The following is a 16,401-nucleotide window of genomic DNA, read 5'->3' as shown; positions in this document are numbered from 1 at the left end:
AGCCCGCCCAGCCCCTGACCTCAGTCCTTGGCGGGGCTCTGGTCCCTGGGCGGTAACGCCGTGCCATTCTGAGCTGCTTAGATTGTCTGTGGGGAACGAAGTGAATTTCTCAGCATTCTGTGATGTTGAGGCTATCATCTCACCAAGAAAGTAACTGATGCTTTATGAACTCTGTTCCTAGTAGTGGTGTCAAAGCCAAGGGAAGCAAATAAGAAATACACGTATGAATGTGTGTGTGTGTGTGTGTGTGTGTGTATGTGTGTGTTCTAAATATTTTCATTTGGCCATCAGTTACTTTTAAGTGGTTGTCTTCTGATTGTACAGCTACAGCACAAATCACAATTCAAAACATGTAACGAAACGTTTCTGTTCTATGCCACAGCCCAGGTGTGGTATTGAAATAAGCCAGCGCTCTGAGTGTATTCATTGTGTCCATTTAGAAAGCAAAGCAAATATTCTGACACTAAATCTCAAGCAGTTTGAGTTACCTGTAAAGTCCCATCACATTAGATGTGAAGCTTTTAGTATAACAACCAAGAAACTGATCTTAAGCTTTGGTCTGGATCCAGAATTTTTAGCGCAGGTGTGCTACCCTGCACCTAGGTCTTCTGTGGGAGAGGCGGCTGGCTATCAGAGGGCATGTTTATGAGCTGGTGATTAACCACTGAGTGTTGTTCAAAGTGCTGTGTGCCACTGACCCCTGAGCAGAAATGTTTGGAGAAGCCCAGGCCGTGGGCTGGGCTGGTGCAAACTTCTGGAAAGACAAACCTGTGTTTGCTTGAAAGGCTTTTCCGATCAGTTTTGAGAGTTGAAATAACACAGGTAATCTGGCTGCATTCAGAACTGCACTGTGACCTTCAATATGAAAAATAATTTCAAAAATGTGATGAGAGGTTTGATTGATACAATGTAAAATGACAACAAATTGTCATTTTTAGTCAAATAATGTCTATACTTGGAATACCTATAATGAAAGCTTCTTCTCACACAAACTTGAGCAGACCAAAAGCTTGGATCCCATTGATAAAATCTACTCCTACTTTCATATAACTAAGTAGAAATGAAAATTAAGGTTACCTGAGTTTCTTCAACTGTGCTTTCCCATCTGGTTGGAAATTTCTAAAATTTTTACTGTAATGATCATTGGGGCTCTGGATTTGGAGACACTGTCCTATTATACAATCCAAACTGCTTTTTTGGGGGGGGAAATGTGTTTCTTTGTATTGCTCATATGCCTGATGAAGGAATAAGCCATTTCAGATACTAAGACTTGCAAGAGGAAATAAAAAAAATAAATTATAAAACTGAATTTTCTATTCAACTAACCTATACCTAAGCTCTAAAGATTAAAAAAAAAAAAATTAAAAGGTGATGCTTTGGGGCCTGACATCATTCCTGTTATCATCATAGTTACGCACAGCCAGAAGGAGTTCATTTATTCTTGATTACTTTCCAGAATCCAGCACAATGACACAGTATTCCTTCTAGCAGGCATTAGCAAGAGATGCAACATAATTCTAAATATATTCATGCATTTAGAAATGTAATCAGTAGAATATATGTTTGTGGGTCATGGGATAACATTTCTGCACTTGATAAAATTCTAATATTTTAAAAGAATAACATATAATTTAGTCATTGATCACAGCAAAACTCCTCCTTTGTGGGCTCCCTCCCTTACCCCTCTATCTTTATCAAACAGTAATTAGGAATTTGTTAGCTAAGAAACTAGATTTAGTGTACACTAATTATTCTGAATAAAATACTACTAATTTAACAGGTTTTACTTGGTAATATGTGTTTATCTTAATCCTGAAGTAAAACAGAATTTTAAAAATTCTTTAATTAAAGTGTTGGAACTTAATACTTTTTTTTCATCAAAATGAATACTTAGCTACAGTAGGATAGCCTCCAAAAAACTAACATTCATTTTTAAAAAGATGTTAATATTAAAAGCATTGCTGCCTTTTTATTTAAGCCAAATTCCATAAAAGGATTTTTGGCCTTCTGAGTTTCTTGAAATGTCATTTTTTTTTAAAAGTTAGAGAAAATAAGTGTGAGTGATTGAGGAAATTACATTTTTGGAATGCCTTTAATAGCATATGTTTTTAAATATTTCTATTAAGCAATATGATATGTATCCTAGGTTATATTATTATTATGGGGTTTGACTTAAATCAGTATCAATTTGGTTGATCTTCAAAAGGTCTAGATATACCAGTTGTGTTTTCCAAAGACCAAAAGGCTGTATCTGTTTTAAAAATGGGATGACATGAAATAGCCTCAAAAGACAGATCGTGAAGAATTAGTTCACCAAATAAAATGTATCTACTGAAAGCTTATTATTTATTATTTCAAAAATGCCTTATTGGATTCGGTCGTTAGATGCAACTTTACTTTCAAAGTGCTCATATTGTGAAAGTATCAAGTTGCATAATAAGTGTTTCAGCACTAAGATTTTGCTTTGTTGGTTCAGTTCTTGAAACTCCTGTCTTTTTAGAGTTAATTTATTGTCTTGGTGAACATCAGTTGCCATTGGACAATATGTAAAGCTATTTTTCATTACTAATTTCTTCCACAGATCCTTCTTTTATGCCTCGTTAAGTTGATAGAAAAATGTTTTAAAATGAATTTTCTTTAAAAAGTGTCTCATGCTTTCAGGTGTACCATTTATTGTTTTAATATTTAAATTACATACTTCAAAATATCTATCTTCTTTAGAAACGGATGCTCAAATGTTTTGTGCAATAGTTCCTTAGACGAGCTTTCCATTCCCAGCACCACACTCAGCCCAAACAACACGCTGGACTTGTGGTTTCCCATCCTGTGTGACTTATCTCTAATCAGAAACACAGGGGTCGTCCCTGACATCTCCCTTCTCTTGTCACATGTCCAGCCTGTGACCAAATCAAATGTTCATTATGTCCCTGAAGTATCTTGCCTCCCCATGTCGACCACCATCACTGTAGTCCAACATGCTTTTCATGCTATTTTGAGCTAATGAAAAACCATGCCCTCTGCTTCCTGCTTCCATTTTCCCTCACCTCCATGCATTCTCTTAATGGCCCCCCAATGTGCTATTTTTAAAACACAGATCTGGTGGTGCCAGTCTCCAGCATAAAGACTCTTCCATGATTTCCCACTGCTGTTAGAACGGAAATCTTTATCACAGCCTTAAATGTCTGTCTTCCTCCACAGCACCATCTGACATAACTGTCCCTTGTCCTTAACGTTTTGTGCTCCCAAATGCTCTAGGCTTCCTTGAGTCCCTGGGAACCACTGTGTCTCCTCTAGCCCTCCATCCTTGCTCACACTTTTAAGTCACCCTCACCTAATAGTCTCCTCTTTGCTGAGGTATCAGTTCTTTAGATCTCCATCACGTGGCTCAAGGAGTCCTTGGGGGAGATTTTTCTGACCTCCTTGATTGGATCCTGTATTGCTCTTAAATGCTTTATAGTTTCCCGTATTTTTCTTTCATAGCACTTACTACAGTTTATAATCCTAGTTTATAACAATATAGCCATTATTATTTGGTTAATGTCCATCTCCTCCATAAAGCCAAGAACAGATCTGTGTTGTTCACAGTTCCCTGAGTGTTGGCCACAGGATTAGCACACATCCCCTTTTGGAAGCACATTAAAACTGACCCTCTCACCAGAAAAAAAAATGAAGATATGGACACATCTACCGCCCTTGCCCCACAGTTCCAAGGGGGAGGTGTCCTTACCCTAGTCCTTATCCATTGAAGCAGATTTTAAAACTATTGCCTTGAAGGTTAATAATAATAAAATACTTGATTAACTCACCCGTGTAATTTTTAAATAAACCGATCCTATTGCCTCATCAAAGTATGGGCTATAACTTTCAGATCAATCTTTAAAAATGTCTGTTTTTGAACAAATGGAAGAGAAAATGCTCCCCCTTTTTCCCCATAGTTGCTATGAGCAGAAGACACCATTGTATTCTTCTTACTATTGTCTTACTAAATACGCACTTACTTTACACATGTGCCAAATAGATACCAGGAGTGCCTTAGGTAAAATCTAAACTTGGAAAACAGAAAAATCGTTGTTAGTAAGCACAATGAATGAATGTAGTCTTCTGTTCACCATTGGTTTCTCTGGGACCGCTGCATATTTATTCCCACCAGTGGCCTGATAAGGTTCCATGTTGACCTAATGGGTGCCAGGGTGAAGACATTTATTCAAGGATAAGTGTGTATGCACAACAGCACACAAACTTCTCTGTCAAGTTGGAGGTGTCAGAGGGTTGTACACTTCAGGAAGAAGCTTCCAGGCTAAGAAGAGCATTTAGTGCTAAGTTTAAGATATGTGTAGGTAACAGAATTTTGTCCAGTATCCTCAGATAGGATATTTTTTCTAAAAGAAAACTAAATCTACTTTAGTTCATATGGAATCAGTTCTCACTGAATTTCATCCTCTTTCACCTCCAGGCTCCAGAAAATTTAGGATGGCTTTTATAACAGATTTATGATGTTGAAATCATTGATTTTGCCTGCTTCCTCCCAGTCATCTGCTCACTAGAAAAATCAGAATTTACCTATAAAATTTTTGAGGTCTGGTTTCTTGTTGTTGGTTTGTGTTGTTTTCAAGTTTTATTTTGATCATTTTTGATAAGCTTGACACATGCAATAATCGCAATTCTTACAGATTCTGATCTGTGAAGTGGTATTTTTTGAAATGTATGTATCCTTATAACAGCACAGGAGTCTCATTTGGCACTTCAATTTTCCAAAGATTTGCAGAGCTTGAATTAAAAATTTGAAGTGAATTGAAAATGAGATACTTAGTCGTCGGGGTGCTGCCCCAGGACACCTTCTTTCCTGACTCCACATGCTGTCCTTAGGCATCTTCATCTACACTGTTTTGCTCTTAATGGAGGTTACCCAGATCCTTATCTCCAGCTCAGACTTCTCTCATGGTTCCCATGCTGAAGCCTGTGACTTGACTTCCCCTCTGGCGGGTCCTGGTTCATGTGCACCACGCTGGAGTTATGACCTATTCCCTCACACCCACCCCACCCACACAGATAGAGAAGCAAGTAAATAAACCTTTTTCTTCTTCCAGTATTCTCTTTGTAAGTGACAGCACTCATCTTTGTTGGTTAATCCAAGTTAGACTTCCTTTCACTAAAAGTCCAATCAATAATTCCAGTTAAATCTCCCTTCCAAACATGGCTGGAATCCATCCAGTGTCTTCATCCTGCTGATCTCATCTGTTGTGGGCCACATTCATCAATCACCTGGGGCAGCCTAGTGACTGGTTCCGTATCTCCATATCTCCCTCCCATCCATTGGCCACATTATAGCAGTGAGTTTTTTGTTTTCTAAATGATAAATCATTTCCTGCCCAGGCTAGCATGTGACTGGTTGATGCAAACTGTTCTAAGCTGTTAAATATTTTCAACAGCTCTCTCCTTTAGGTGCCTTCTTTAGGTTAAATCCTTCCACATGGTTTACTAGGCCCTCCATGATCTGGCTGCTGCCTAAATCTGCAGCCTCAGTTGTCACTGCTTTCCCCCAAATACGACTTTCCACAAGGACCCAAATTCATCTACTCCTTAAATGTTGTCAATATCTCTTACCTTGGAGTCTCTACAATACTCTGTGTTTGAACCATCTTCTTACACACCTCCTGATATCCCCCCCATCGAGCTAATTTCTGCTCATCTTAGGCCTAGATATGAATGTCACCTCTCAAGCATCCTGTATGGTCCCTTATTGCCCATATGTTAGCATCATTACTTTATCTGTCAGATTGTTTTAGTCCCTAAGCTCTAAACTCTATGAAAGCAGAGACTGTGTTTGGTTATTACCCTGGAGCATAGCACAGTTATTGGCATACTAGGCACTAAATTGAATGAATAAAGAAAAGGGAACAGATTTAGGGTCAAGGGTAGAGCCGTGAACTTGTTGATTTTGAAAAATCGGAGTGATATAATTTAGGTGGAGATACCCAAGCAGATTGAGCATGTGATTCTAGAATTCTATAGCGGTGATTGGATCCTTAGCTGTAGATTTGAGAGGAAACATCATATTGATAAATGCCGTTGGAAGCCCTGGTGTACTTGTTACTACCTAGAGAGTTCATATATCAGGAGAGAAGAGCCAAAGCCAATGCCAAGGGAAAGCCAACATTCAGTCATTGATAGTCCCATCCATTTCTCCTTTTGATTTCTTAATATCATGCCTTTCTCCTACCCAAAGAATCCACTCAGATTGTTTTTAATAGTAAAAGCAATTATTTTAATTTAAATTCAATTATGCAAGTGGGGTGAAGCACCTGGTGCTTCATACTCTGCCATACGATGGGTATATGGTGGTATATGGAAGCTGCACTCCTGTAGCTCACAGGTTAGCAGGGAAAGGCAATCAACATTTATCAAGTAAATAAAAGTAGTCTAAGTGTTGTGAAAGAGAAATGCATGTCCAGGACAGCGAGGTGTGAAACTCCTGAAGGCAATGTTTTCATGTGTGTTTAACATTTTTGCTAATATTGCAACTTGTAAAAGCTTCCACCTAAGTAGTACCTTTTCTAAATGTATTTTTTATTATATTTTCAATGTACTATAAATGGGAGCTTGTGATGATCTCTTTTAAACATAAAAGGAAATTTCTTACTGCTGTGTTTTCTGAAGGGGGAAAAAAAGAGTTTTCGTCTTGTTAAAGGAGTTCCAGACACATCCTTTAGCAACAAAAGTCAACAACTAGAATTATATAAATTTTAAAGACAATGTACCTTAAGTAATTTAAAACCTAAGTTTTTTATAAAAGCTTCCTAGAATTTTTTATGGGGCTCAGCGAAGGGCAGGTTAGCAGAATGTGTGAGGAAGCCAGCCATTAGTTGAAAAGTGAAACCATATGCACTAAGCATTCCAAAGTGAACTAATAGGTCACAACTGCTTCAAAGTCCTCCCAACTATCTGCTTCTGAGAAGTAGATTTGAGTGTCTTTTTGACCTCTTTCATAAACATATGCTTTTAGTATATTTTCTTACGAGAAGTTGTATATTTAAGAGATATAACCAAAAAGGAGAAAGTGAATTTTGCAGAAGATAAATTATTTGATGACTCGAGTAGAAGCAGAAGAAAGTCATCTGCTTTTGAGCCAAACATTTGGATTAAAAAGTTATTTAAATGTTAGTATTTACCTTTACATAGTTTTTCTGGAGATAGGAATGAGAAAGAAAAACTACCAAACCCACGGGGCTTCCTTGGAAATCTTAGGTTTGGAGCTGAAGAAACCACAGCCTGTCTGCTATGTTCATGAGCACCCATTGAAGGAGCCAGCCCAGTGTGGGAGCTGGGTCTCCTCTAGTTCATTCTGCCGGACATGCACAACAGTATTTAAAATTTTGTGTTGCCATTCTAAAAAAACAAGCTATCTTTAATTATTTCATAAAGAAATAATACAAGCATATATATTAGCAAAAACATCCCAGATTATATCTGAGTTGAACTGAGTGCTTCCCAAAATTTTCTTTTTAGCAAAATGTATTTAAACCTAAGCAAAATGTACAACTATGGAATGCAACGTAGAGGTATTGTTTTGCACTGCAGCGGTCTGAAAGGTTACATTCATATGTATTCAACAAGTGGAATGTGATTTGTTTGGAATCTTTAGCTAATTAATATTGGCAAGCACAGTTGTTGGGAATCAGGTTTTATCCAGATGTGGGGAAAAAACTCTATGCCAATATCCAGTATCAGAAGTTTAAGAGTAACATTTGCCTTAAGAAAAAAATAATAATGCATCTGTTAAAGATACCCCTTTTTCCCAACTCCAGGTATTGATCCTGTGCACAAATTTTATTCAGTATTTCTAAAACTCCTGAATTGGGGTTTTTAATTGCAGCATTGTATCTGTATTTTATGTATAACAATACATAAAAATTAATTCAGTACAAATGTAAACTCATTAGCATCTGCTGTCCTGTGTTCTTCCCAGACCCAGTTTCAGTTCTGCAGGTCCTTGAGAGTGGGCCGTGTGGTTGGTATCCTCACTTGAAAAGCTGGCAGTGGACCCTTAATTGTCACCTTTTCCCATGTTTAGGGATTATTTCTTTAAATGCCATGTAGTTTCATTCTTTCATTTTACAATTATTTTTTTTAAAGATTTTATTTATTTATTCGACAGAGATAGAGACAGCCAGCGAGAGAGGAACACACGCAGGGGGAGAGGGAGAGGAAGAAGCAGACTCATAGCAGAAGAGCCTGATGTGGGGCTCGATCCCTTAACGCCGGGACCACGCCCTGAGCCGAAGGCAGACGCTTAACCGCTGTGCCACCCAGGCACCCCTCATTTTACAATTATTAATCATACTCTCCAGGAGCTACAAATTGCTTCTTTATTTAAGTAATGGACTCAAGATTGGAATATTTAAAGATAGCAATGAGATATGCTATAAAGAGAAACTGGTTACGTTTTGGGGTATAGAAAAGATGTCGTAAAGGGAGGCATTTTGTCCGGGGGGGGGGTTGATATTTGTTCCCACACAAACATTCCTTTCAAATGTAATACTAAACTGTAATCCAGGATCTCGTAAGGAAGTTCTACACCTTTTTCTTGACTAGCCTGCAAGATAAGTAGAAATAGGAATTGTTGCTTTGCGACTGTTGCCATGCTGGCGTAAACAATCTATTGTTTCAAAATGTAGCTTTATTTGAAGTCCATTCTTGTCGGTGAGAATCGACTATTAGAATTCTTATTAAGGAATTCCAGTAGATAACAAACAAGTGGAACCTCTCATTTGGAATTGTTTGGCGTTTCCTCCCGTTTATTGAAGTTTTACAGAATACACAGTTTTGTTTTGTTTTTTCTCCAATTTCCAGGCTTGTTTAAATGCCATCTTTATATAAACCTTTGGATCTTCAAAACCAGCAACTGCTCTAACAGGCGTATGCAGAGAGTATTACCATCAGCCTCCGTTATGAATTTTATTCCTACTTAGATCCTAAATTAGGTACCAGCTATTGTCATGTACTGTTCAAGAACAGTTCACTTTATAGCATAAACCTGTTTTAGGAAAATCATCATGTTCAAAATACCAAAGTACAAATGTCATCATCCTCAATTAATATTGACTGAGTACACATATATACATGGAATTATTGGCTGATGCTCAACATAACACATAAACTTTGCACTGTGAGTTTAAATCTAAAATAGAAAATTACTGTGCACACATTAAAGCACAAAGCAGTCTAGTATAAGCATTCATGCTTTATTAAAATTTAAAGAATTTATTGTTTCAACAGTGATGTACATGGATAGACTTTGACTCTTTTGAGAGAAAATTATAGTTATTTACTGTGTTGGTTTAGTTATTTCTATAACGGCAAGCACGGATTTCATGAGAGTTAAAATGCAGGTTCTTGCTAACAGCATTTGGGATAAACTATTGATATTCAAAACTCCACCCTAGTAACTTCATGTGTGTGTGTGTATGTGTGTGTACGTGTGTGCATATATGTATGAGAGAGAAAGGGGGGGGACAGAGAGAGTTGCATGTGGCAAGGGTAGTGATTGATGACTGTTATCTTGAGAAGCAAGCAGGGTGCTCGGCGCTCTGCATCTTATAGGTTCTCAAAAAACAAATAGTTACTGAAAACTAAGGAAGGTAAAATTTTAAACAAAAGCATTGTAATTTTTCAAGCAGAGATTCAACTCAATTTTGAAGGAGAATCCTCATCCAAAGAGTACCGCTATGAAATCACACCATTATTATCCCTCTTTTATAGATAACAAAACGGAGGCAACGGGAAATTAGAGAATTCTTCCCAGTCACAGAAGTAGTAATTTGCAGGTGCAGGATTCAAATATCTAAGACTCTGCTCTTGCTTATTCTTCTGTGTCTAGTAAAGGAGGGAAGTTGCTGGTTATTTGGAAAGTATATTTATTTACTTGCAGGGGGCACCTTGTGAGCTTATATGGTGATTCAAATTATTAATATTTTTTAGTTCAAAAAAAATTACATTTTCTAAGCGTATACTATCTGATTAGGAAAAAAGGCCTATGGACATTTTTAGTAATTTAGGGACTCAGTATAGCTACTCAAAATTCACAAATTGGTCTGTAAGGAAGAAAATGGAATTTATCATACTTATTAAAAAGGTAGTAGAAACCTTATAATCCTTTTAAATGAGGAAAGTCAATCAATATTTACTTAAGACCAGTGCAGAAAGAAATTGGAAGATGAAAGACACCCCTTCGATATATGACAAGGCCGTTAAACATACAAGTGTGCCTTAATGCACACGCAAACTGCACGCCCTCCTTATCGTTCTGAAGTTGATAGAGGAAGAAAAGTTAGTTATCAAGAACCTTTCTACTTTTAATACTGGTCAAGGCATCTTTCTCTGGACCCTTGAATTTTGTCCACACTGACGTAGTCGAGAATTAAAGAAACTAGGTGAAAAATTCAGGTAAAAATTTGGAGGTGGAAGATGTGTTTCAAGAGAGGGAAACTTTTGGGTTTGGGGTTTTTTTTTTAACTTTAAATTTTCATAATATTTATTCCTTTTGATCAAATTAACTGAATTCAGCTGGTCAGTTGTTTACCTGGACTCAAACAAGAGAAATGAAACACCAGTAGTTAGAATTTGGGGGGGTTATTTATTTAACTATACTATAAGGAAATTTTTCTCTCACATTGTACTATAGTTTTTTTTTAAGGATTTAATTTATTCGAGACAGAGAAAGAGCACGAGCAGGGGGAGGGGCAGAGAGAGAGGGAGAAGCAGACTCCCCGCTGAACAGGAAGCCCGACATCAGGCTCCATCCCAGGACCCCAGGATCATGACCTGAGTCGAAGGTGGACGCTTAACCGACTGAGCCATCCAGGCTCCGTTGTACTGTAGTTTTAATGCTTATGAATGTGTTCAACTTACAGGAAAAAAATAGTTCTCTAAACAATGATTTTTTTTTTAGTGCCTCTTTACCTGTCCCTTTATCCCTTTATCCCTGTGTGTTCACGGACACAAATCTCTTCCACCCCTTGAAAGTATAGAGCGAGGCTTATTTCCAGGAAGATGCTTTCTTGATGTGCATTTAAGTGTTCTCATCTCACTAGAACATGCTTCAAAGCCCCAGACCCTAAGTATACACTTGGTACTCACAGGCAGGTCCTGATTGTGGACACGACACCGCCCCGCCCCCACCCCCACCCCAAGCAGTGGCTGAAGGCTGTCCGTGCTCAGTGCAATCTCTTTGCCCTTAGGAAACGTGCCAGGGTGGAATCCGGGATGCAGCAGTCCCTGAAGACAGATGCAGGAAAGGTGCCGTGAGGCATAGAGGGTGGGAAACATCAGGCATGCTTCCACAATAGCTGTGAGCTCCAAAAGTTTTAGCCTTATCCCTCACTCTCAGGCTCTGCCTCCTGTCACTTGAGACAGTGCCAAATCCTGCAGTGCTTACATGCATCCTATCCTATAAGCAAAGCTTCCCTCTCTGGCCTGAGCCATCTGAGCACGTTCCCTCTGGTCACATGAGGCCTCTCTTCTCTCCCATCCCCACCCTGCCCTGCTGCTCCTGTCCCTTAGCCCAGCCCACCAGAGCCCCTAGAGCTGCTTTTGGTACCCATTTGTTTCCACTCCATCCTTACACTTCATTTCTCCGAGACATTAGACCCTGTAGACCACAGACACCTTTATGAAGCTCTCCTCTCTTCCTTTGGCTTCCCTTGGTTTAACAGTAATCCCCTCCTGGCTGTCCATCTTCATGTCTTCCTTCTTCCCAGACATATTTAATACTTCATTTGCCTCTTTTCATCCCTTAAGTGCATCTGTTCCCCAGGTTTCTGTTATTAGACATTTCCTCCTTTCATTCAGAATGATCTCACCAAGTAATCTCATCAGTATCCAAGATTTCAATTATGACTTTAATATTGTTGGCTTTTAAATGGCTCTCCTAAGCTCTAGACACAAATCTAACTGCCTATTAGGCGTAAATTCTTGGGATTTTATGAGCAGACCTTCTTACCATTTCTATTACAGGGTTTAAATAATTTATAAATTTTATACATATAAAAATTAAATAAGCAATTTATTAAACATTGCTTATTTTCTAAACCACGTGACTTTCTTCTGTTACACTGGTTCTTAATATAGGGCCCAGAAATGTCCTAAGGAGTAGATAAACTGTAGTGTACTTAGACACTGCAGAATTCTCTTAAAATAGTTTTACCTAGTGCAAAAGATTTCTGCCAGTGACATTTCATCTAATAAAAGATTTCTCCCCAACTGCATAAACAAATGTCCTTTTAGGGAAGAAACTGGTCAAAGTCATAATACTAGGATATGTTGAGATTATATATTGAGATTATCTATGTAGCATGGACAGTATTCTGGAGAATATCTAGAATCGAGATTATATTCAAATAATAACACATCTGTATGGCAATCAATATGCATATCACACTCATATATATTAGCTTATGTAATTTTTATAACAGTCCCATGAACAATGGGTCAAATGTTTCCTCTGTTTACTGATTTTTAAGGAAATATACAGCTTAGACAAGTTCAATGACTTTTCCAAGTTCACACAACTTACAAGTACGGTTGCTATTAAGAAATGCCCAGTGGGGGTGTGTCCCTGTGCCTGTTCCTCCTAAGGCACCTGTGCTAAGAAAGTAGCTGAATTTTTCAGTGAATATATAATGAATACATTTCAAATGAAGAAAATGTGCATTTTATAATTTAGATATCTCTGTGTTTCATTCTTCAAAATTCATTTCTGTGAATCTCCCTGTAGGACTAAATTGGCAAATGATACAATTCCCTAAAGATTTTCCATGATCTTTTAAGACTTGGCATGAAATTATAGGGATGCGCCAAATCACAAGGCTCTGGAATTTGTCATCATTTTTAGCCCTGCTCAGATTGCCGAGAAGGCCCTAAATAACACCAGAGCGGTTTAGCTATAGTTACAGGACTGCAATTGATCTTATCAAGAAGGTACTGGCCAGGATTTCACTTTTACCATTACTTTTGATAATTCAAATTTTAAGAAACATAGGAATTTAAATCCACTTAGTTTTAATTAATCACTAATTTATTTGTATATTCAATTTAAAACATTAACTTTGGAGAAGGAAGAGGAGAATTAAAGTTTCCCACAGACAAAAAATTCAGAATGAAGTTTTGAGACGCTAGCCCACAAATGTGTATACCTTATTTTAAGCTTATTATTTTCATAATACCTTTATCAAAATAGCAGAAACGAAGCTTTATTAAGTGATGAATGTGTTTCTTTTTCTTTTGAACATAATAAATTCATAAGATACCTTGAACAAATGTGAACTACTTTGAGGTGGAAATTTAATTTGGAATGAAAATCGATTTCACATCATTGTATTTTATGTCTCTGTATTCAGTTTACATAGAATAGGACTTAACCAAACATTTCTAGGTTGTGTGGCCAATAGCTTTTTGCTCTCACATCACGAAGATATTTATATCTGTGCCACTTCTTAACAACCCCTGGAGTAATCTAGGACTCTGGAAAAATTCTTTTTCCCTGAACACAGTGGTCAATGATCTGTAATCATTAGTTGGTTATCAAAATTCTGATATGCTTTATAATAGTGACATGAGATAAGGAAATGGACTATTTATTATTCTGATAAAGGATACTGATTAGAAGCAAAACGGTTTCTACGACGTAATCATAAAAACCTTTTACGTCCTGCATATATTATGCAGCACTGCCTAATCATAAAGAGTTAATCTCATTCTTTTTGGACTCCAACAGTTACCATAAAGAATGCTTTCTAGCAGCTATATAATTTTTTCTTCTTTTTGTCCCTTCTTTGTAGTTGTTTGAAATTACAGTGCCTCTCTCTCAAGGCCCCAAACCAGTAACAGTCAGTTTTGCCAATCACACTTCCTGCCGATGCATGTCTAAACTGGACGTTTACAGACAAGTTCATTCCATTATTAGACGTTCCCTGCCAGCAACACTACCACAGTGAGTATGAATTAAATCTATTTTTTCTGCATCCTCTACTAATACAAAATTATTTTCAAGTAAACACAGTTTATTAAAAGAATTTTTGTGAAATTTGTTATAATATACTTTGCATCAAATACAAAAGAAGACAAATTTAATACGGCACCACAAAAGTAAAATTAAATGGAAACAGGGAAGCCCTTTTTATAGACAAAGTAGTTCACAATATAAAACAAATAATTCTATGGAATGACACACATCCCACCTCTCTTCATATTATCCATGATTTAGCCTAACTGATTTAACATCCATGAAATTGGGCGTGCAAACTCACAAATGATGTTAAAGCTAAAACCCTTTAAGCCTCAGTAAGACTTTTGGTCCAACACAAAAAAATATTTTACAAAGTTATTTTATATCTATTAACATTCAGTTGCCTTTCTTCAATCTCAATTATTTTTTCTGCATATTTTTTATTTCAGCAAGGATTGAATACTGACTTGAAAGAATTTTTTCTTACTATTATTTCAAATTAACATTCAAAGTAACATTTGCTCTTCAAATTCCTTTCTCAGCATGTTTTTTGGTCTGGTAAATGGCAGCAGATGCTGCACTTGGTCACGCAGAAGGACCTGCATAGAGCATCACGTGTTGAGCCTGTGAATAGTTTGTAATGACTCATTATACACTGTCATCAAAAATCTAGGAATGTTCTGCTCTCTGCCCCAGAATGAGGCTGCAGCTCTTTCATCTTTAACATGTCCAATGCATGTGAATAAAACTTACTGAACTTTGACATTTTAACAAAATTTTAAATAAATTGATGTGTGAACATATACATTATCAAAGCAGAAAACAAAAAAAAACCCAACCTACTTAAACCTTGCGTTTTAGGGGACTTGACAATAAATGTGATAATGTTAGTAGTTTTTCCCATGGCTGCTTTACTTAATGTGGCAGTTTCGAGGCCTTATCTTTCCAGAGACACACAAAAAAACTAAGGATAGCCTAATTGTGAAGTCTGTCCTCAACGTGGGCACAGAAAGGCCTTACCGGCATCCGTGCATGAACTGAGGCTGCTGCATGGGGGTACAGTACCCCCGAAGCTGTATGTGCAGGTTTACTCACGCAGCTCAGAGAGATATGTCCCCAGCTCCTGTGGCAACGCATCCATTCTGAGAGCTTTGGCCATTATCCCCTTGCTGTTCCCAAAGTTAGGTTTCAGATGGACTTAAAATATTACATCCAAATCTCTTATATTGCTGTGTTTATAACTATATTAGATAGAATAGGTATAAACATCAAAGATTTATTCTGTTTATTTCCATAGTATTCATAGCACTTTTCTCTCATATTCTTTGAGACCTTGAAATCACATGGTTGTCATTAATTATTTTTATCCTGATGTCACACACCAGCACTATTGATGGGGGGTCGGGGGAGGAGAGATTTGCTCCTACCTGTGCATGTATCTCGTTTCCACCACTAGCATCCTCGTCCACTCCATTCAGCATGTATGTCTGATCTCAGGCCATGGTGTCCAGACTGGTTTCCTTGTGTCGGATCTCTCTCTCCAGCTCCTACATAATATCACACATGAGCTTTAAAAGGCACCACTTCATTCATCTGACCAGAAACTGCCAGTGGCTTTCAGTGACTCAAAGAATCGAGCACAAATTTCTCACCTCCTTGTCCCTTGACCAGCCTTTCCTTTCTTGTTTTGCTTCTGATTTCTCCCCAAGTCTGGGTTTCTTAAAGTCTCATTCCCTGAACACCAAGCTCATTTTCTGCTCTGTATCTTCTTTCTCTCCTGGCCCTGGTTTAAAATAAATGTCCTTTCTTTTCTGCCTTCCCAAAGCCCTCTCCACTTCTCAGAGTTCAGCTAAAGGTCTCTGTCCTGCATTTGGCGTGTCCAAATACCGCTGCTATCTCTGCTTCTTTAATGCCCATAGCAATCACTGTATTTGATTTTTCCTTGCATGGATTTGTAGGGGCCTGTAGATGGGCATGTAACTGGATTGTGAGCATCTGAGGTACAGGTAGGTTCGTAACCTCCACAGGATCCAGCTAATCACGTTTGAAAATTATTGAGCCGTTTCAGCCCTTCACATACACTGTTTCATCTAACCCTCCCCCAAAACACCTCTGCCATTGGTAGCGGGATCAGCCTTATTTTATAGAAGAAGAAAGTAATTACACTGCAGAACTGGGGGCTAAACAACATGACCCACCAACGCTTGTTATATAAAATAACTTATCTGCAGTGTTTTGTAGCAATTGCATGTTTTGCCCCAACTTTCACCATTCCTTATCCCTATAACTGCTACACTGTAGACTGTCAAAGGCAAGAACAGATAAAAAGAGCAAAAAGAGCCTGTGCCTTCCGGTGTGCTGGGCGTGAGCCCGAATTCCAGTTGGCCACTAAGTCACTT

General features: G+C 37.9%; 1 protein-coding gene and 1 long non-coding RNA gene across 2 annotated transcripts in view; one reads left to right on the top strand and one right to left on the bottom strand.

Annotated features, from left to right (window-relative positions):
* LOC117797074 overlaps nt 1-15,700 on the bottom strand; it is a 28,892-nt gene extending 13,192 nt beyond the window's left edge. The window contains exons 1-2 of the long non-coding RNA XR_004621922.1: nt 15,655-15,700; nt 15,430-15,549 (exon numbers count right to left, since the gene is read on the bottom strand). This is a non-coding gene — a long non-coding RNA (uncharacterized LOC117797074). The remainder of the gene's footprint in view (nt 1-15,429; nt 15,550-15,654) is intronic.
* Nucleotides 1-16,401, top strand: part of VEGFC (vascular endothelial growth factor C) — a 98,869-nt gene that overhangs the window by 65,726 nt on the left and 16,742 nt on the right. The window contains exon 4 of the mRNA XM_011237393.3: nt 13,836-13,987. Coding sequence (XP_011235695.2) covers nt 13,836-13,987 — 152 coding nt within the window. The remainder of the gene's footprint in view (nt 1-13,835; nt 13,988-16,401) is intronic.

The sequence above is a fragment of the Ailuropoda melanoleuca genome, chromosome 18 (assembly GCF_002007445.2).
Source record: "Ailuropoda melanoleuca isolate Jingjing chromosome 18, ASM200744v2, whole genome shotgun sequence".
Lineage (NCBI taxonomy): Eukaryota > Metazoa > Chordata > Mammalia > Carnivora > Ursidae > Ailuropoda > Ailuropoda melanoleuca.
The sequence above is the reverse complement of the archived record's forward strand: the minus strand, read 5'-3'. Positions and strand labels throughout refer to the sequence as shown.